The 20,848-nt window shown below is 41.2% G+C and overlaps 1 protein-coding gene across 1 annotated transcript in view; it reads right to left on the bottom strand.

Moving 5' to 3' along the window:
• Positions 1-20,848, bottom strand: part of KCNJ6 (potassium inwardly rectifying channel subfamily J member 6) — a gene marked incomplete at both ends in the record, with an annotated part of 114,443 nt that overhangs the window by 21,223 nt on the left and 72,372 nt on the right. The window contains one exon of the mRNA XM_082337654.1: positions 19,062-19,982. Within this exon, the coding sequence (XP_082193780.1) occupies positions 19,062-19,982 (921 nt within the window). The remainder of the gene's footprint in view (positions 1-19,061; positions 19,983-20,848) is intronic.

Raw genomic sequence — 20,848 nt, 5'->3', positions numbered from 1 at the left:
GAACAGAGCTGAAAGATCTTGTGAAAGGGGCAGCTAATGAAGTGAAACTTCAGGGAGGTCGGATTCAGCAAACGAAGACCTGCAGTGATTTGACGGCTGCTGAGATAGCTGTGTGGAAAAGAAGCTGAAACTCTCACAAATCGCAGAACTGGTTTGAGATTAATTTCTCATCTCTCAGTTCAGATCAGTGTCATAAAATTAATAAACTGGCATCACTTGACAAACCCCGTACTTACGTATGGGGGCTGCTATAAAACTAGTTGAAACTCAGTAAAGTTGATTGAAGTCCATGATGTTGTCAGCACAAATACAAAGCTTGGAGTGAAAAGCTGTAGGTCAGAATTGAGGAGATTTTTTTCACCTGCAGTTTGTCAGAAAGTAGTCCAAATTTGTTCTCCTGTGATCTGTATGATGGCCTTAGCAGTGGGGTGGGAATCAGATATGTGGGTCAGACCTAATTGCTCTTATCTTTAATGGATCAGGTTCACTGGGCCTCTGGTTTGCAGACAGGTAGATGCGATGGCCTTATGGAGCCTCCAGGAGAAAGCTCGGTTCGTAAAATGCCCATCATCTTTAATGTTTTGGCTAGAAGACTTTGGATGTAAGCAAGCTAGTTAAAGTAACTGAGTATTTTTCTATTCATCCAGCACCATGAAGGACATACAAAGGAAAGGGTTCTGGTTTCTTTCTGATGGAGCCAGGGTTAGATCACTGGGTCAACAGTGGGACATGGGCTTCACTTCTTTGGAGAGAGCTAAAATATCATAATAAATAAAGGTGTCTCCTGGCCCCAGAGAGAAGGAAGGACCAATCCTCTGTTAGAAGGAAGGGAATCTCTTTTTCATTCCTGAGAGTCTACTTCAGTAGCACCCACGCAGTGTTCCTTGTATTGGAAACTTAATAACTTCACTTGAAAATCATGCCTTTTTGATGGCAGTGGAAATAACATGACTTTTAAACAAGTAGAGGAGACTGTCATTGAAGTCGAGCCAGCTATGTGGGAGTCAGATGATTAAGGTAGATATGATGTAGGAGGGAAGAAATACTATCATTTGGAAAAAATACTGTATTTTGAACAGGTTTAATGTTCTCTTCCAGGAAAGTGGGGTTGTTATTATTAAGTGCATTACCAACATTAGATGCAAGGCTCTGTTGACGTGCCTTCTCTGTAATTGTTCACATGCATGCAAATTGACTATAAAATGAGTCTAAGCTGTTACTGAGCTGTACAGTTGAAGTCTAGGGGAACGGTGTGCTCACTTTTTCAGAGGTAGAAACAAAGAGGCAGAGGGTGAGGTGAGAGGGAATTGCTCTCTCATCCAGGTCACGCCAGTGTCTGCCTGTCTCTGTGTAATGCAGCAACCCAGGGATCTATTTTCTGATGCATTTATAAGGACTGTTCCATTTTTGTTGGCCTGACCTGAGTCCTAGCTCAAGGCTGCATGATGCTGTTCCCAATGTTTCTGGGGGACAGTACTGCTCCAGCATGGATAACTCACCCCTTCCAGGGTTCTCGGGCTTTGAGTCATGTGGGGGTCTCAAATTGGCCTCTGAGGCTGCAGCCCAGCAGCCTTAGAGAGGCTGTTGCGTTGGTGTGTGCAGACAGACCCTTAATTTATGCCTCGACGTGCAGCAGTGCCCAAAGCTGGCACCACTGCAGGCAGCCCAGTGCAGCAAGAACAGCTAGAGGGCAGAGGCAGCATCACTGGGCAACGTGCTGTCGTGCGTGAGCTGCAGCAGCTGGGCACCGGCTGATGCTGAAAGGTCTGTTCTTGTTCTGAAGCAGGTTTCACCTCTGAAGCTTCAGGCCCTCTGCTCCTCTCTTCACTGCCCACTGAAGACGTCTTGCTTTTGGAGCATGGCTTCTTCATTGGGTCTGTTCCTGGTTTCTCTCTGTGGGACCAACCCAAAGCCAAATGAGGCCAAAAGACTTGGATCTGAACATTTTTTCCCCCCCCCCACATCTTAGTCCAATGTGGAAGCAGCGATCATTGTGCACAATTTGGTAGTTGAAATTTAGATCTTGAAGTATTCATATTTAGGCTTGAAGCATTGCTCAGATGGTACCTTTTTTTCCTAATCAAATGGTCTTGCTTTCAATTACTCTAACCTGAGAAAGGGGGGAGGAAGTAGAAAACCTGCACTGAAAATCTAATAAATTCAGCATCTGAGATAGATTTAGTGTAATATCTTAGTATCTGGATGCAATAAAATCTCAGTGTAGTGATTATGCAAATGTAATAAGCCCTGGTGACGATGCAAGTAGACCTAACTCAATGCAACAGGAATCTTTCTGTTGATTTCAGTGAACTCAGGGTGTTCTCACACAGACTGGTGACAGCTTCATCTTAGTGTCTCAGCATTTTAATATAAACAAGTGCCCTCTTGGTAGCAGCCCATAGCAATACCGTTCAAACTGCTGTATTTTACTACCAAAATGGTTTTGTGCTGTAGACAAAACTTGTCCACAAGCAAATTTCCTTTTCTCCTCCTTGACAAACCTGTACAACTTTCAAACTGGTAGAAAAATAAGATAGAACATAGTCTGTGCTCTAAATATTTTATGCCAGGTTGTAGAGAGCAGCTATTTTCTTTCTTAGCACAATTACTGGTCTCTGAGTTTGCAGTGGAGGAGCTAATTAACCTTGAACTATAACCAGGATGACAACCGACTGCTGTGTAACTCAGCCTCTGAGCCCACAAGATGTTCTGTGTTAGCAAGTATATTTTGGTTTGTATCAGTTCCTCTACTTTTCTCTAGCCTTTCTTCCCACATATGTAAACACCATATCCACAAAATGAGTTAGAGGACCCTGTTACTCGTTTGTCACTTTGCCTGGGATTTCAGTGACCATGTGTGTTTGAGTGGCCTCTGCCTAAACACTTTCCCTGGTATTTATTGCAATTTTATAAACTCAGTGTTTTTTAACAATCTGTGGTTAAAAATTCATTGAGAAAATTACGTTTCTTCCCTGGCAGATTATAACTGTTTTCAGGGTCCCTTTAGCATCAGGCCTTCAGACTCATGATAATGAAAGTTCAAGATTTTACAGACTGGAGAACAGAAGGGTACTACCCCAGTACAAATATTACTGTTACAAATTTTCTAGACTGTGCTTACTGTAATTACATGACGTATATGGAAAATACAGTTGCTGTATATTATCACCCCCTGCTTGGAATATCCTCTTTGTATCAGCATGGCTTCATCATTTAGTTGTAGTGTTATGCTACAGGGTCTCATGATAAAGACGTTATAACACATATTATAAATGCCAGTATGGATTTATGAGCCAACCTGCATTTCTTTGCTTTCACAGCACCAATTGTACACTGAGTGCTAATCTTCTGCCGGTATACCTGTTCCTGCTCAGTGCTATTTTCTTTCTTTTCCTTTGGTCTAAACAACCTACAGGTATGTCATGTATTGTGTCCATTTAAGTAACTTATGTCCATCCTCAAATTAAATATTAAATTGCTTTAAAATTGATTTTTCCTTATCTTCCCAAGTCCTGCATAGCTGGAATAGTGGAGATAAGGCATTCTGTACTGTGTTGTGCTGTTTTTACCTGGAAGGTATCTGGCTGAAGTGTACTGCTCTCCCAGTGGCCAGTGATAGCTATGTGCTAGCTTTTTTTGGGAAATGAGGCTGAAGGGTGCTACTCAAGGGCAGGCTCCAGCTGCCTCAGCACTGCCTGGACCTCCATGGGGTCCCACAGGTGTGACATCTCCTGCATCCCTGCAGGACAGTGCATATTTTTTTGGTGTCCTCACATCCTCCCACGTGCCTGGGGGAAATGCAGTGTGCTGGCGAGGGTCCAGGCTGTGAGGAGGGACAGAAGTCCCTGGCTGCCTGACATAGAAGGTATCCATAAAAATTGGGTAGCATCACTCTCAGTATCTGTTGAATAGACTGCTGAGAGGCAAACCAGACCTAGAAAGCTTGCCTTGGAGAGGATGACAATTTGAGCTTCTATTCTCCTGTTGGGGCTGCTGCATTCTGCCTTTCTCAACTCCCCAGGCTCCCTCCTCTCAGGTCTCAAGCCATCAGCCTTTGTGTGACCACAGTGCAGCAAGGAAACAGCCGTCCTGTGGGCTGGGTTTTTTGGCATCAATGCGCTGAGCTCTCTCTCTCACATTTCCATCACACACTCAAAGCAGTGGTTCATATTTGGTGCAAAGTTCTTTGGGTATTTATTAATTTGGTTTTCAGATGTTACTTTTTGCTCTGTCTTCATTTTTCCAAAGTTTGGGGGCTCTGAAGTAGGCTTAGCATAAATAATTGCTGAGATGGCAGAAGAAACAACTCATATCAGAAGCCAGTTTAGCTGAGCAGCTCTCACATCCTCACACCATGACTTCACTTAAATATTTTGTATATATTTTCATTTGGCTGTTTTATACATACACACACACACACGTATATATACACTTTACCACACTAATGTATGAGATGTGGTATTGCCATAGTAAGTTAAAGACATCACTCCTACCCTATGCCTAAATGCCTCTCAAGTGCCACGAGCCATCTCTTCACTTTGTTGCAATTCCTCATACCAGTCTTCCTCAGTCACACAAATCCCCTTTGTGTGTGGGATTGCACAGCTCAGTGCAAATCAGCCTATAACTGTTCACCTGTAGCTTGGCTACTGATATTGCATCATTGGAGATTTACATTACTGTTTTGGCCCCCAAAAGATGAATGTGGTCATTTTCTGTTCCCTCCACATGAGTTTCTATGTCACAGTGGGGCAATGCATGAAGCTGGATTTCCAGCAACCAAAACTGGTTGAAGAACGTGGGAATGGGAGACTCACAGCACTAACCTATCATGCCCTGGCTGTTCTGCAGTCCTCAGGTGGAAGATGCCGTATGAGTTGCTGGATAGAAATTACTATGATTATTTATTGCTTTCTGTGCATTTTATTTTGGTTGCTTTGTAGACATCACATCTTGGCATCACAGGTTGGGCTGTTGGGCTCTTCAGAAGACTACTTTGAAATACTAAGATTACCTGCCTATTGGGTCCTCCTAAAAAGAAATAAGAATATAAAAAAATGAGGAGGAGGGGAGCATAGCAATGCTAGAACAGTGATGTCCAGACCCCATATTATAAACAGGTTTTCATGCCCAAGAAACCTCCTTGCTTCTGAAGGGAGAAAGGCTTAATCTGGAAAAAAATTTCCAGGGGAACTCCTGGAGATATTTCATTTCTTTTTGCTGTCAGTGTTCTTCTGGTCTGCTTGATGTGATATTTACATAGTGTAATGAAAAGGGTTTCAAGAGACATCTGATCTCTGTCTTGGCTGCCATAAAGAGGATCAGCCTCAAGAGTCCCTAGCTTTCTGCTCTAGTTCTGTTCTTTTAAATGAAATCATTAGCACATATTTGTAATGGACCTGCTATACCTGGTGAAATTTTGGCTCTCAGTTCCTTTCTTTGTAACAGATTATGCACTAAACCACATGTGACAGATGGAAAGCGTGGTAGGAGGCGGTGAATTGAGTACATAAGAAAGGGAGATAGAGTAAGGTGTATTTTCATGGACCGAGCATTTTCGTACATAGCAGTGTTTGTATTTGCTGTGAACAGTTTGTATGATGAAATATTCAAGATTTGTTGGGGCTGTCTTTGTGGAACGGCTTGTTCCATCCGTATGCAGAAGGAACAGTGGCTGTGGAGAACAGAACAACTGCAGGACTGCTGCAATATGGCATGCCTGAGGGAAAGATACCCTGCCTGATACCACCATTCCTCCCTTAGGTATGGAGTCTCCTCAAATGTCATGAAGTCCCCTTTTAATAAACCAAACTTCCAGTATGGATATTTTATCTATATTATAAACATTTATCTGTTTCTAATCTTCCATTTGCCTTTTAATTAGAGTCTTAATTATTTGTTCTCTGAGGCCATTAGGGAGCTGACAGGCATTGCACAGCTCAATTTATTCCTTTTGGGTCCTAATTCAAAGTCCACTAGAGACTGAGACCTACTCCACAGGTTTGGGAGAGCTTTGGATCACACTCAAAGTGGTATATTAAACATCTGATACACATTGGTAGGGATGTTTCTGGACTGGATTTCTATCACTGATGGCTTTTGAATACTTGAACAGTATTTTATATCCCTTTGGAGGGTAAAGGAAGGCAGATGTAGCAAGATTAAGATTCATGTTTTGTGTCTTAAACCCTGGATCTTGACTAAATTAACAGGGTTTTAAAACCCTCTTGTAGTTGTGTTCAAGTCCTGAGGGGAGAGTCTTAAAGAAGAATTTGAGCACAGTTATAGAATAAGCTGTTCTGGAGCACAGACTGGCAACTTTCACTCAACTGTTTCTAATTCATCTGCAAGTTGAAAAACGCATACTGGATCTATTCTGAAAGACTTGTCTTTTGAAAGGACTTAGATCTTTGCCTCATTATTCGTTGCTACAGAAAGAAAGAAAAAAAAACCCCAACAATTTCATTGTAAAATTGGAAAGGGGGACAGACCAATTGTTGTTCTTCAGGGGAATAGTTGTAGAAGGCCAGTTGTGAAGGGTGGGCTTGGGCTCATTCTGAACTACCTGCTGTGATGCCTCCCTTGAGCTGATGTTCACCCCTCTCTCTTGGTGTTGGCTCCCCTTCCTGCCCTTCCCCACACTGTAGATTGTGGTGGAAGTGCTATGAGTGACCGCTTTGCTGTGGTCTTGACATACAACTGTAATTGTACTTACAGCCTGTATTTCTAAAATGAATACTCTGCAAAAATGCTCTGCAAAGGCTTGAGTTGCTGTAATAAGGTTGCATAACATGAGGCCAGATCAATCACTTGTAAACCACCAAACTTGATTAGTTAGGTGCTGGCAAACAGTGGGGCAGTTGTGTTGTCAAGGCAGCTGCTGGCCTCTGTCTTCCCAAGAGAGCCTGCCCTTGACTCGTGGTAGGAGAAGGACATTTTCCGCAGACTGCAAACCTAAACCTCCCCTACTTCACAGCTGCGTAGATGTCGCTAGTGCCTTTAAAACAGATTTTTGGCCAGACAAGAATCCTTGACTGACTCGAAACCTTTGGCTTTGGACTCTTCTACACTTTTTCATGGCATCCATCATGGCCCTATTGGCAGTTAGAAACTCATTGGTGCACTTATTATCTGAAAAAGTAACTCATTTGTTGTCTTCTCACTGTAAAAAGATACTAATGGGAAAAGAATTGGAAAATTATGAAAAGGGAAGGGAGATTTTCCCATCCTGGAGACCTAAGTGTAATAAATTAATACTTCTTATGCAAGGGTGAAAAAATTGAACCTAATGGCTGGTTAAAAAAAGTGCCAGCACAATTTAACTGGACTGGCTGAGTCATAAATCTTTTTTGTTATGGTGGTGCCTGGCAGCTCTGCCACAGTCAGATTGATTTTTTCTCCTTTAGTGGTAAACCCCTGCCTCTTCATTTCACATTAGTCTGCATCAGTCAGAAATGTGGAATAAAAGTTGTCAACCCTGATGTGCCTTACAGCTCCCCACAAAGACAACTCTTAAACATCTTGACTCTGTTGCTAGATACAAGGTTACCAGTAGTGGTGATGATGACGACGACGATGACAATAATAACAATAATGATAACTGAGCAACTGCTTTAGTTGGATTTTGTGTTGGCAGCTTGAATCACACAAGGCCTGTCCAATGGAGAGAGAAGGAGTCAATCACAGCAATGTTAGATGCCCATCTCAACCTCCCTCACTGTCTAGAGGAGCAGAAAGATGCAAAAGAGGGTGATTGTGGCCAGGGTAGTGGGACAAAATCCAGGACAAGTAGGGAATGCTCTGAGTTAGTGCAATCTTTAGATCACTCTTCAAAGACTAGTTGTCTGATGGAGCGCAGCCATACAAGTTTAAGATTTCCGCTTCCATCAGACGTCCTGGAGCAAAGCTTGGTTGCACAGGCTGCCTGACTGCCCACAGTAATGAACTCATGCTCCTTACCCAGTTCTGCTTTCCCTGTCTGAGGCACTGCTGTCTTGAATGGTTCAGCGGTGGCCACAGAACAGCTTTCAAGTACGTAAAACACAATTTCTTAAATGGCAACATGGGAGAACAATGCAAGCTGTTAGCTGGGCTATTTATTTTTCAAAGCCATTCAGTTCTTCACAGCTATAAAATACTAGGCGGAGCTGGCTTTGAGTTTTATAATCACAGACTAATTTAGGCTGGAAGGGATCTGTGGAGTCATCTGGCCCTACCCACTGCACAAAGCACAGCCAAATAGACTGAGTTGCTCAGGGTTTATGCTGTCAAGTTACGGTTATCTCTAGGGATGGTGATTCCCCTATGTCCCTGGGCCCCTGTTTCAGGGTTTTACCAGATTTCTGGTTACAAAAAAAAGTTTTTCCTAGTGTCTAATCAGAATTATCTGCGTTGTGACTTGCATGTGTTGCCTCTTGTCCTGTCACCCTGCCTCCGTCTTCTCTGTAATCTCCCATTAGGTAGGTTCACATAGCAATGAGATCCCCCTGCACTGTCTCTTCTCCAGGCTGAACAGTCCCAGCTCCCTCCTCCCCTCCTAGTGCGTGTCCTGTGCTCCAGCCCCTGACCATTTGTTGGCCCTGTTGGACTTGCTCCACTACGCCCACGTCCATCTTGTACTGGGGAGCCTTGAACTGGACACAGCACACAGGAGGTGGCCTCACAAGTGGTAAATAGAGAGGAACAGTCACTTGCCTCAAGCTGCTGGGTACACTTTTACTAACACAGCCCAGGATGCAGCCAGCCTTATTTGCCATAAAGACTTATTTTGATTTCTATCATTCACTTATTTAATAGCTTGTGCTAAGAGTTGTGGTTTAATGAATTGCTTAGGACTGTGTTTGCGGAGACTTCTAGTCATTTTACTGTAATGAATGTAGTGTGGGCAGCAATGTTCATTGTACGTGTGAACCTGAGCCCATTCTTCTTCTTGGAAAGCCTGTACCTAAGGGCAGAGGTAGGCAGTGGTGCTTGAGAGCTTCCCTTCTCATCTTGTCTTTTTCCTCTTTTATTCTCACTGTCCCTTTGGTGACATCAGGGACATGCTGACCTCTTCCAACTCCATTTAGTAACAGCTATGAATTCAATAAAAAACCCTGGGGCTTTGGCTCCCCTATTAGCCTTGGCCAGTGCCATGAACTGTCCTGAAGCAGATGTCTTGCCTGCCCTTTCCCCTTCCCTTGCTATGATAGTGGCCTGCATTCACACTGACCTAACTACGACATTACCCTCCTCTAGTGCTCAGAGTGTGAGGTCAGCTCCTGATCAGTTCTGTCTGGGGCAGCTATTTGTACAGTTCATGGCTTGTAAAATTAAACTGCTGGGGGGAGCCTACAACCTGGTGTCCTTTGCAGGGCGGGAAATCCCCTAGAGTGTGTGTTACCCACCATTTATTTCTGAGAAGTCAGTGGAGCTGATCCAAATATTCCTTCTGAATTGATTTTCTAAACAAAATTTTGTCATTCCTCAGAAAGCTCAAACAGGTTTTTGATAAACACTGAAAATCTGTTTTTGTTGATTTCTTTCATTTTTGCTTTGTTTTCATGTTTTGCATGTTTCTTTAAATCGATTTTCTTTATTTGGATAACTTGTAAGAACGGAATATCTCAAATTCAACAATCCTATATTTATTAAAACCCTATTTTTTAAACAAAAGTTTTGTTCCATTCCGCAGACATCCCAACAAATGAAAATTGCAAAACCAGGAAGAACAGAAATCTTGGAAATCTTAGTGACTCATTTTTTTCTCTAATTCTCTTGGGAATGGCAGGAATGAAGGTGAGAGAGTGAGCAAGCAAAAGCACGAGGCTGGTCATATGAGCTCTTTGTGCATTTCACATTCGTTGTCACAGCGGCTGCCTCATCATTCCCAGAAAATCCTTTCTCTTTCCATCTCTTCTGCCAATACAGCAGGTTTGGAGAAGTGAGGAGTGGTGTACAACCAGAAAAATGAGATGAGGTTCCTTGGCAGTTATACAGGTTTTTACAGGAGGAAATGTTTTTTATATCAAAATCAACTTTGTAAACTAAACTATAGATATTCAGCATCACTCACTGGGACATTAGCGCCTAACATTAAATGACTTGTTAAATTAGTCTGACTTGTAAGCTGAGAGCATGCCTCATTGGATATGGCTATTTGGTAGCATATTCTCCCATTGAAGCTCTGGATTGTCCTCCTCACTTAGTGAAAGCAGCAGGCCAGCCTCCCTGCAGGTGGGCAGCACAGCTTAATGCTGCTATGAATTGCAGGTGGGAGTCCTGAGAAATGTGTGGCTGCTCAGTATAAGTAGACCATGTGTGTATGCTGCAATTGGTGCCTATGCTGCTGCTTGGACTCAGGCTCAGACTCACCAGCCTGGTGTTAGTTTGCTCCTCTTCAGTAACACAAATGAGCAGCTCTCTGAACCTTGTTGGCTACATGGATGAACTAGAGCTCAGCTGCTTTGTAGCGTCAGGGTGGTGAAAAACAGGCAGAGCACATCAGCGAGTCTGAACCTGTGTTTGATTTTCCTTGAAATGCCATGGTTGAGGCCACTGACCACTGCAATTCTTTGTGATTTGTTTTTGCTGGAACCCCTTGAGGACTTTCTTGAAGTGGCCTCAGGAAACCCAGAAGCTATGCCATAACTGGAGTTTTTGGTGCTGGCAGGAGCTTTGTAGGACAGCAGGCATATACTTGTAAGTATTCTCTGTTGTTCTCATGTACTTTATGTAGCCAGTGGGGTTAGCTGCTGTCCATAGCCTTGTTCTTTTTAATCTTTTTAATAGCTTTGCTTGCTTGTTCTTCAATCTTTCAGGTAACTTTTGACTTTACAGTTATTGCTCTGCTCAATTTTGTGAAAACTTTCTGCTGAAGGTGAATAATCTCTCTGCTTATATTCATTAGAAATTGATGTAAATATTTGTAACTTTAGAGAGGTCTTAGTGTTATCAGGGAGTGTAATGTAACATGTTTATCCTTCATTACAATTCAGTGAGACAGAACAGGATGAAACAATGTTATATATCTGGAAGTAAATAAGCACCAAGGGGAGAAGTGAAAAGATCTTTTAGAAATACGGGCAAGAACAGAGTTTGCCAAAAATATTTCCAATGGTTTTGAACTGCAAGATAGTTAAGTATGCTTCATATCTGGAGATCAAACACAAGTGAACAAGGTAATCAACATGAAAGAATCAGTTCATTTCGCCAAAAGTTCCGGGGGTGAGACACTGCCCTGACTCAAATCAGTGTGTGCCTGGGATGCCATCGCAGGTGCTCAGCAGCCTTCGTCTCCAGGTTGGTAACCACCTCGGATAACCAAAAGTGAAAGTCTAAAATTAGAAATGATAGCTATATTTTTCTTTTTCCAAATCGGCTGTTTCAGTGCTGACCCTTCATTACACTGTTCCAAGACCAAACGGACAAACTGAGCATGCTCAGGTTAATAGCCATTTTCTTTAAAAGTGCTTAGAAATGGAAAAGGCACTTCATTGTCCTGAAGCACTTCTCAGGAGGGCTCAGAAATCATGTTCATTGAGCCAGTTCTGCCTGGGGAGCCCTTTGACGTGGATAACGCTGCTGTGCCCTTTGCAGAGAATCATCCCTTTGGTTTTGCAAAGCGGAGATCTTTGTGATGGTCACTGTGTGGGCACAGGGGACAAAAGCACTGCTCAGTGCAGCTCAGCCTCTACTTTCTTGGTCCATCCAGTAATACACAGTCATTCCTCAGTGTCTGAGCTGGGTCTGGTGTCCCGAGGACTCCACAGTATCACCTTCACAGGTGCCTTGCTTCTGTGCTAAAACTACTGGAAAACACCGTTGTTTGAAGCTATGCTGGAGGCAGTGGTGGTTGTTAGGTGTCTGGCACTGCAGGGTTTTAGGGGGAGTCTGCTGGTGGTGGCAGGTGAGGTCTGGGCTGGTCAAGGAGGAGAGTGCCAGCAGAGCTTCCCACTGTGCCCTTCTGCTAGGGAAACAGCAGCAGGGCCAGTGTTAAAGCACAGCTTTGTGATCCAGTCATTCCTCTGCCCATGGAGATCATGAGTGCTGCAAGGAGTAATGTGTAGGCTCACGAGTGAGGAGTGGTGAGCAAAGACCACCTCTCTCTGCTAGCCACTGTGCTAGGAAAGGAGCAATGCTGACAACGGGGGTCTACAGGAGTGTGCAAAGAACTGGAAACTGCCCTTTCTCTCTGCCCAGAGGGACCTAATACTGTTTGCAAGGACATGATGTGCAAAACGAAGCTCTTCTCCTGAAAGTTTGATTTGTGTTCAGACCAGAATTATTTAATGATATCTAATTAGCTATAAGGAAATGTTTTTTAATACAGAGGGGTCTCAAACCTGTTTTTTAGGAATCTTACTTTTTAACATGAGTTACTGCCTGAATCTGAATATTGTATCTGAACATTTACGGTTGAGGGAGCAGCTGTAGTTGTGAAGAGCTGAGCAACTAATTGGTGAGAAAGGTATGAACGATGGACAATAGGCTATTATTGAACACTCAGGAACATGTTGGTATAGTACCGTGCTATTCAGAGAATGAAGCTGTTAAACAGAATGTGTAATCCCTTTTCTCTGCCTTCCCTGAAAGTGATATAGACTCTCCCACCAGAATTTTGCTTGAAATATCATAATCAGCATATCTCTTTTCTCATAAACTTTGCTCCCTGACTTCTTGCCATTTTGTGTATTGTTCTGACTATTGTGAAATTATAATTGCCTCATTTAAGCCTTGTAGTCGTCTTCAACAAATAGACTAATCTTCTACCTGTAGAGAAAGCTTCCTGAAAGAAACATCACAATGAAATCAGAGTGCCTTTCTTTGCCGGTGTTCAGAACTCCAGTTTATGACTACAATCACCCATGCTAACCTCCCTAATTTTCTGTGTTAGAATTAACAACAATGAAATGTTTTGTTACAGTTAACAAAATTAAAATGAGAGCAAGGAACATAAGTGAAAGGGATTGCTGGCAAGCACTAGGGAAATGGGGATATATGAGAAGGTGAACCTAGATGTCTAAGTCTAGCACCTAGCATCAAGAGATGTTAAAACCCTCAAAATAGAAAGAAAGAAAAACTAAAGACTGGAGAGCCATTGTATTCTGACCATTCCTGAAATGATGATGATCCAGCTTAGAGCAGAAGCCATTTATTCTTAACCCTGTTTAAGGTGTATTTCAGTCAACGTCCATTGGTCACATCCCAGAACACAACAATCAAATCTACTTTCACCAGTTGCCTTGCAGAAACACTTGGGTGTGAGAAATCCTGGTTCTTTTCTTCCTTTCATCTACATCCCCTTAAGAAGCAATTTGATAGCATAAACATCTCTTCTTTGAAGAGCAGTAAAAATTTCTAGTGAAAAACTGTAACCCGAGCAAGGCTTATTTATAGAGAGAGCAAAGTCTGCTGAGATGTTTTGAAAGGTTGGAACTGCTAACATACATATCAAAGGGAGATATTTGTTAGGATTGGGCAAGGATAAGGGGTAACTATGGTAATTCATCAGGGAGAAATAAAAAAGACAATAAATCAGTCCGTCAAAGGGGCTGTAGTGAAGAGTGGGAACGGCTTTATACAATGTTTGTCTAGTTGATAGCATCATTTACTGTATAAATAACCATCTATGTGAACTTTTTATTGCTTTCCACACACTTTTTCCACAGCTGGCAAGTGTGTTTGTTTACGTATCTATAAACCATTCTGCAAATCCTGCTCTCAAGCTCCCCGTGTGTCAGAATTATAAATGCACCCTATTACAAGTTTATTTGTAAAATTATCGATATGAACATAAGGTTATCCGTCTAGCTTTGTTGCTTATTTTTTGACAGTTATAAATATGTAGATCATTTTCTTTCCTCAGTGCTGTTTCAATTTTCATGTTTTTATTTTTAGGCAGAGGGAATTGCCAGAATGTCATCTAGTGCACCCTACTGGCCAGATACAACTTCACCAAGTCTGAGAGTCTTGCTAACTCGTATTCCTTTCCTGTCTTACAAAATGCTGTTTTCTGTAAATTAATGCAGGTTTAGAGGAGGGATTTGAACCAGGCTGCTTATGATTCAGGAACCACATTACCAACAAGGCTATGGGCTGTTCAGGATACTCCTCTTTCTCTCTCTCATTTTTTTGTAAATCCCTCTCTCAGTTTCTCAGTTTCTTTCTCTTCCCTCAGTTTCTATTGTAACATGCCTCACTTTCCCACTTCACCTCTCCAAATTTAAAAGACTTTCCTTTTACTGATCTTGATTTATTTCCTATATCAGAATTATACATTTGGTAGTCTTGTTTAATTTTTTGAAATGATTTCTTTGTTTATGATGATAAGGCCTCCCTTAAAAATAGATTTCACTAGGCAAAAAAAGCTTTAAAATTTCAAGCCTGTTGTTGGGAAGAAGCTATTAAATTATCATAAAAAATTCTTAAATGTAGATTTTTTTAAAAATTCAAAACAAGTAAATAAGTTCTTTAAATCCAAGTTTTTGTGCCTGCTGTTTAGGGGAGACAGGGTTCAGTATATATGAGCCTAAGTTTTTATGTTGGTCCAACGAAAAAAATTATTTTCTCAAATTCCATTACTATAAATGTGCATATTCTAACAGATGTCTTAATTGGTCTCTAATAAATCTCTTAAGCGGTCTCCAGAAAATAATACGAAAGCAGTGGTCGCACTTTAATATAAACCAACTATTTTGAGTGGCGAATATCAAATACTGCTGAACTGAGATCAGTGTGTTAGTCATGTTCTTTCCAGTTAGTTCATTTGCATTTAATGTTACAGCTCTCCCATAAGGAGTGGAGGGATGCCAGAAGCCTGCTTTTTAGGGCTGTGTAAGTGTGGGAGCAGAGCCTTTACTGGTATGGGGCTATTCTACAGCTGTACAACTACAGCTGTGGTCTGACACTAGAAGAAGCATAAGTGCCTCAAAAAACACTTCCCTGTTAAAGGCGGATGCTACTTTAGTTTTTCAGAGTTAGGATCGATCCTTGCATTGCACTGGCACTCCTACCAGCTGTTAGCATAGTGGGAAATGGAACGGGGGCTGCAAAAGGTGGAAGTAACAGATGCATTCTTCAGATATGGTGATCCTTGGTTGGACTTTGCCCCCTCCAATCCTGAAGGCTCGTCAGTTGCTTCATGGCAGCCTAATGTACTTCACACCATGATTGGGTTTTTTGGACACTTGAGAGATGTGTATCAGTAACAGGAAAACCATAGGAGTAAATCTTTGCAAGAGCGTTAGACTTTGAACACAAAGGGATGTTTTTCAGTATCATTGTAAATAAATAAGGAAAATTACATATTGGAAGGATCCATAACAAACATTTTTAAAAACAGTCTTGTTTTGAGTTTTTGCTGATGCTGTATGAAGTAGTCAGATTGACTTCACGTCTTGTTGAAAATGCCTTGTTGAAGATTCTGCCCTCAAAGTAATCTTCATGGTAGAATGAATGTGCATAGTCAAGGTGTAGTGATACTTCCCAAGCTGATATTTTGGTATCTGCCTTGGTAACGACATACCTACTTCTTTTTGCATCTCAGAAAGTTATGGTGATGCTTCCAAGGGGAATTGGGGGGTCCTTGACTTGATCTTTCTGCTGAATTTTAGTTTGGTTAGTTATTTCAATTTCATTTAATAAGATGCGTTATTCTTCATTTCCTATTCTAACATGCAATGCAGAACTCACATGACGCTACATAAGCAGTTGTGTTTCATACTAGAGGTAGACATCCTTTTGGAGCCCTTAAGGTGGAAAGTATTATATATGTATAAAATTATATCACCTGCTCAGTAAAACTTTAAACAGAATAATATCAATAATTAATAAAAATAATAGCAAGTGTTTATACTTAGCATTTTCCACTGTGTTACTTCTCATTTAAAGGGATAAATGTTATCAGAGTGGGGAAGCTCTGAAAATAGAGAAAGGATTGTTTCCACTGGTCAAACTTGGGAGTGGCTTTTCTGATGAATAACATAAGCTAATGATCTCAGTGTGGTTTTGGCCCATGAGCAACGATATTGAATGATGATATTGCTATAGGTGAGATCACAGTTTCTTAGCTTCAGCTTTAATGTTTTTATATCCCATGACTTTGACCAATATTGGCAGGTATGATGGGTAGTGTGTTACTTGCTCTCCAGGACTGGAGATCAACTTACAAGCAACTTCTTTTGCTGCTCTCACTCTACATTGGGTGTAAGAAGGAAAAGAGAATATATGATGGCCTAAATTTGCTTTTACTGTTTGCCAGGATGTAACTGGAAAATATTTGTAAATTAAAAAAGGGAAAATGTCTAGTTTTGGTAGAAAGTTGGCCTGATTGCACCTTCAACAAAAATAACCCAATACATGTGGGCAAAGCACAGAACAAGCGGTTACTTCTGCACAAACATGTTTTAGAAATTGTGCTGGTAATTACAACATTAATATTTCTGATGCCATAGTTAAACGGCGTTACTTGATGCCTTCCCCTCATATCTCATGCAGCTGTGTGCTAGAGAGCTGACCCAAACAGAACAAAATGGAGCAGCTTAAAATGGTAAATGTAGCTACGTATCCAATGTCAGGGTAACACCTTAATCCTGGATGGCTTCAGTGAGTTTTCAAATCACTGCATCGAGTTACTTTTTTAATACGGACTCTTCTAGCATTTTAACTTAGAATTTGCCAGCCTGAGAAATAGCCCCGTCTGGTGAAGACTGATAATGGCTGAGTGGCAGCTGTGGTCAGTATCAGAGCAGCAAAGGTGAGCCCAGAGAGCCATGTGAGTGTGCAGGGGTGAAGACGAGGTAAGGGAGGGAGGGTTAAACAATGAAGAGTGCTGAGGCTTAGGACTACAAAGCTACATTTGATGCACTGCAGAAGTATACTGTCTTTTGATCTTATAGGTATTTTCAGTGAGATGTATTTTGTACCTACTACTTGCCAATCATTTTTCTGGAAAATATGGTGTTCAGTAAACCTGAAAATATCCACCACTCTTTGGGATGTCAAGTTAATTTAGTTGCAATTCAGAAATTTCAAAATGGTTTCAGCTAACAAACAGCAATTTCCTCATCGTCTCACCCGAAGGTGATGCAGATGTTTGAAACCTCTGTGCCTACTGCACATATCAGAAACACTAAACATTTCATCTTGATTTCTCTTCAGTACCACCTACTTCCTGGAAAATTTGGAAGCCTTGCATTTACCACTTCAAATTCTCTGCCAAGTTCCTTTCAAAATTTTTTTTTTGCTCCATTTTTGTCTCACACGTTTATTATATGGTGACAAATGCAGTTGTCTTCTGACACCACATAATAGATGTGTGAAACACACACACATGTTCTAGTAAGAGACTGCTCTTTATTTCCTGGCTCCAGTTGCAAAACATGAGTCAGGGTTAGAAAGGTTGTACCTCTGTCAGAGATGTGTAATCCACATCCTCAAACTTTCCTAGCTTTTGCTACAGTAGTGGGGAAAAATGACAAATCTGGTTCTTCTATTTCTATACTCTGTTTCCTCCTCCCCAAGCATATCTTTTCTTCATTTTATAATCACCATTCCCTTGTATGGATTATATTTACTCACTTCAGAGACTGATGCTGTCATCAACAGGAAAAAAATCCCTCCCTCTCCTAAAACAAGTATAACAGCACTCTGACTGCAGGAGGTACAGCAGTTTTAGAGAAAGCATCTCCTACTATTCTGGCTTTAATGCAAAGAAGAAACATTACTAGTCTATTTGCTGTGAATTCCAAGCACTATTTTCTCAGCATCAAATTGCCTTGGTTTTGGCTGCGATAGAGTTAATTTTCTTTCTAGTAGCTGGTATAGTGCTGTGTTTTGGATTTAGCATGAGAATAATGTGATAATACACTGATGTTTTAGTTGTTGCCAAGCAATGCTTATATTAAGTCAAGGACTTTTCAGCTTCCCATGCTCTGCCAGTGAGGAGGTGCACAAGAAGCTGTGAGGGAGCGTAGCTGGGACAGCTGACCCAAACTGGCCAAAGGGCTATTCCATACCATATGACTTCATGCTCAGTATATAAACTGGTGGGGATTTGGCCCGGGGGCAGCAATTGCTGCTTGGGGATGGGCTGGGCATTGGTCAGCGGGTGGTGAGCGGTTGTATTATTTGTTTTTCCTGGGTTTTGTTTCTTTTTCTCTCTTTGTTATTTTCCTTTTCATTACAATTTATTATTATTATTTTATTTTATTTCAATCATTAAGCTCTTCTCATCTCAACCCATGAACTTTCTCAGTTTTGCCCTTCTGATTCTCTTCCCCATCCCACTGTGGGGGGGAGGGTGAGCGAGCGGTTGTGTGGTGCTTGGTTGCCAGCTGGAGTTAAACCACGACACAAGTGATATCTGATGTTCTGCTGTATAATTGTAGGTAATGACCAAACAGCCTCTCAACAAGACTCTGGTGACATAACATGACTTATTTATATATGCCAGCTTTAAGTGTTCTGTACACTTGTGCAGTGTGTAGGGGGCCTCAGTGAAAGACAAAATCAGACAGATCTTTTGTGAACTAAAGTGGAACAAGCTCCATGTTACAAGTTAAAACAAAAACAAGCAAACAAGCAAGCAAAAAGAGAAAACTGAACACATTATCACTTCCTACTGGATCCAAACAGGCTAGGAATTTCATGTGTGAGGCAGTTATTCTGCAGTTACCCATGTGTGACTGGAAGCAGCAGGAACTATGGTGCATCCATGTTAATAATAAACAGATTTTTGTATTGATTTTTTTTTCTAAATAATTTTATCCCACAAGGTTCTAGTGGTTGAGTTGCTGCTGCAATAGAATGACAAATAACTGGGTGACATGCTGTGAAAAATTTAGAAAATGAGAAATGCTATCCCATTTTCCAAACAGAGCAGAAACAACACTAATTCCATTAGGCAAGATGGAACAGACAATTAAACTGGGCATGCTTTTAATTTTGAAGCTAACCAGATAACTGATGCCTTTTTCAAATGTAATGACTGTTGAAGTGATTCCTTTAACGTGAAGCAAAATCACTGATTTTCCTTTCTAAAATTAAAGCATTTACCTTATACAAAGTATAAGAAATGTTACCTGTTGCCTCCACCATTCCTTCTAGGATTACAACAATTTCTAGCTCCTCTTTGGGCAACTGGGCTTTGGAAATCTCCCAGAAAGGACTCTGCTGGTTAATTTCATGGCTGATGATCAGTGGTGAAACCAAAAAGAGACGATCATCCCCTGTGTAATAACCTACGTTGATATCTGTCTGGTTGAGTGGTATAAATTCCCCCTCCTTTGTCTGTTTGGATTTGATCAACTTGGCTCGTATTGATGCCTCTACAATGTGTGAATTCCTAAGGTCTCCTACTCGGAACATCAGACACAGCTTTCCATCCCGCATGGAAATAACTGCGTTTGTAGAAAAAACCAAGGTTTCTGCCCTCTTCTTGGGTTGGGATATTTTCACAAACATGCAGCCAACCATGAAAGCATTGACGATAGAACCTAAAACAGACTGCACTAAAAGCAGAATAATTCCCTCGGGACACTTGTCCGTGATGACCCGGTAACCATACCCAATGGTGGTTTCTGTCTCGATTGAGAATAAAAAGGCTGAGACAAACCCATTGAGGTTGCTGACGCATGGGGTCCACGTGCTGTCCCCTATATGATCCATATCTCCTCGCATGTAGGCAATTAGCCACCAGATCATTCCAAAGAAGAGCCAAGTCACAGTGTAAACCATGACAAAAATCAACAGGTTGAACCTCCACTTGAGATCGACTAAGGTAGTGAAGATGTCAGTCAAGTAACGGTAAGTCTCTCTGACATTCCCATGGTGGACGTTGCATTTCCCATCTTTCCTAACATACCTCTGGATTTTTCTCTTGGCACATTCTTTGTTTATATTTTTTGGCAGATCCTCTCTAGCTTGTTTGGGCAACTTTGGCTGATGAATAGTGACAGGGCTCTCTATGTCCTGCTCCATTGAGTCTTCTTCCAGTACGTTAGCTGCCATTAAAAACAAACAAACAAGAAAAAGGCAGGCATTATTTTTCTTATTATTTCTCTAAGTCAACACACAACTTCTTCCTGTATTACTGGCATGAAATTGCTATTAATCAATAAAATTATCATCCTTGTTCTTTGCTCACTTATTAGATGTACAACACAAAAGTCAAATGATGCCAAGCACCCTCAATTTATTGCTTAATAGAAATACTTTGAAGGAAAACTCTCTTTCTCATTTCCTATCTATCAGGTCTTCCTATCTACACCCATATTTAAATTCTGCAAGATGTGTTCAAGCAGATCTTTCTTCCCCCCACCCCCCTTTGCAGTTTAATAAATAAGGTTTCTTATGCACCAGGAAAGATCTTCTGGGAGATAGCAGATAAAAATGAGGAAATGGATTTGCTTGGGGGTTTCAGTCAACAAGATGAGCAGAGAAAATGGGCAATTGTTGAGCTATTTTTTCTATCAATCAATTGCATTGCTATGGGGAAAGTATTAAATAAGTATAAGGAGTTTAAAAAAACCCAACATTTTTTAGAAAGGACCAATACTACTCTTCTTGAAGGAAAGGAGAGCTTTAGTGTAATATATACCAAGAGCAATTCAAGCACACTTCCATAGAAAATCAATGTCTCACTGATACTGAGACAGGGAATTGTTTGTCCTTCTCCCAGTAACATAAAACACACAGTCTTCAGAACACGATTTCATTTTAGTTCAGTATGCCTGTGGTCTTTAATTCAAGTGTGCATTTTTCTTTAACTGTATGGGCCTACACAATGTTCCCTTGTAAGTGTCTTACAAGAATTTAAAACCCAGAAATGGCAGTAAATGCCTTTTTTTTTTTTTTTTTTGGGCTTACC

This window comes from Platalea leucorodia (genome assembly GCF_965183815.1).
Source record: "Platalea leucorodia genome assembly, chromosome: 2".
Lineage (NCBI taxonomy): Eukaryota > Metazoa > Chordata > Aves > Pelecaniformes > Threskiornithidae > Platalea > Platalea leucorodia.
This window is presented reverse-complemented; position numbering and strand designations above follow the sequence as displayed.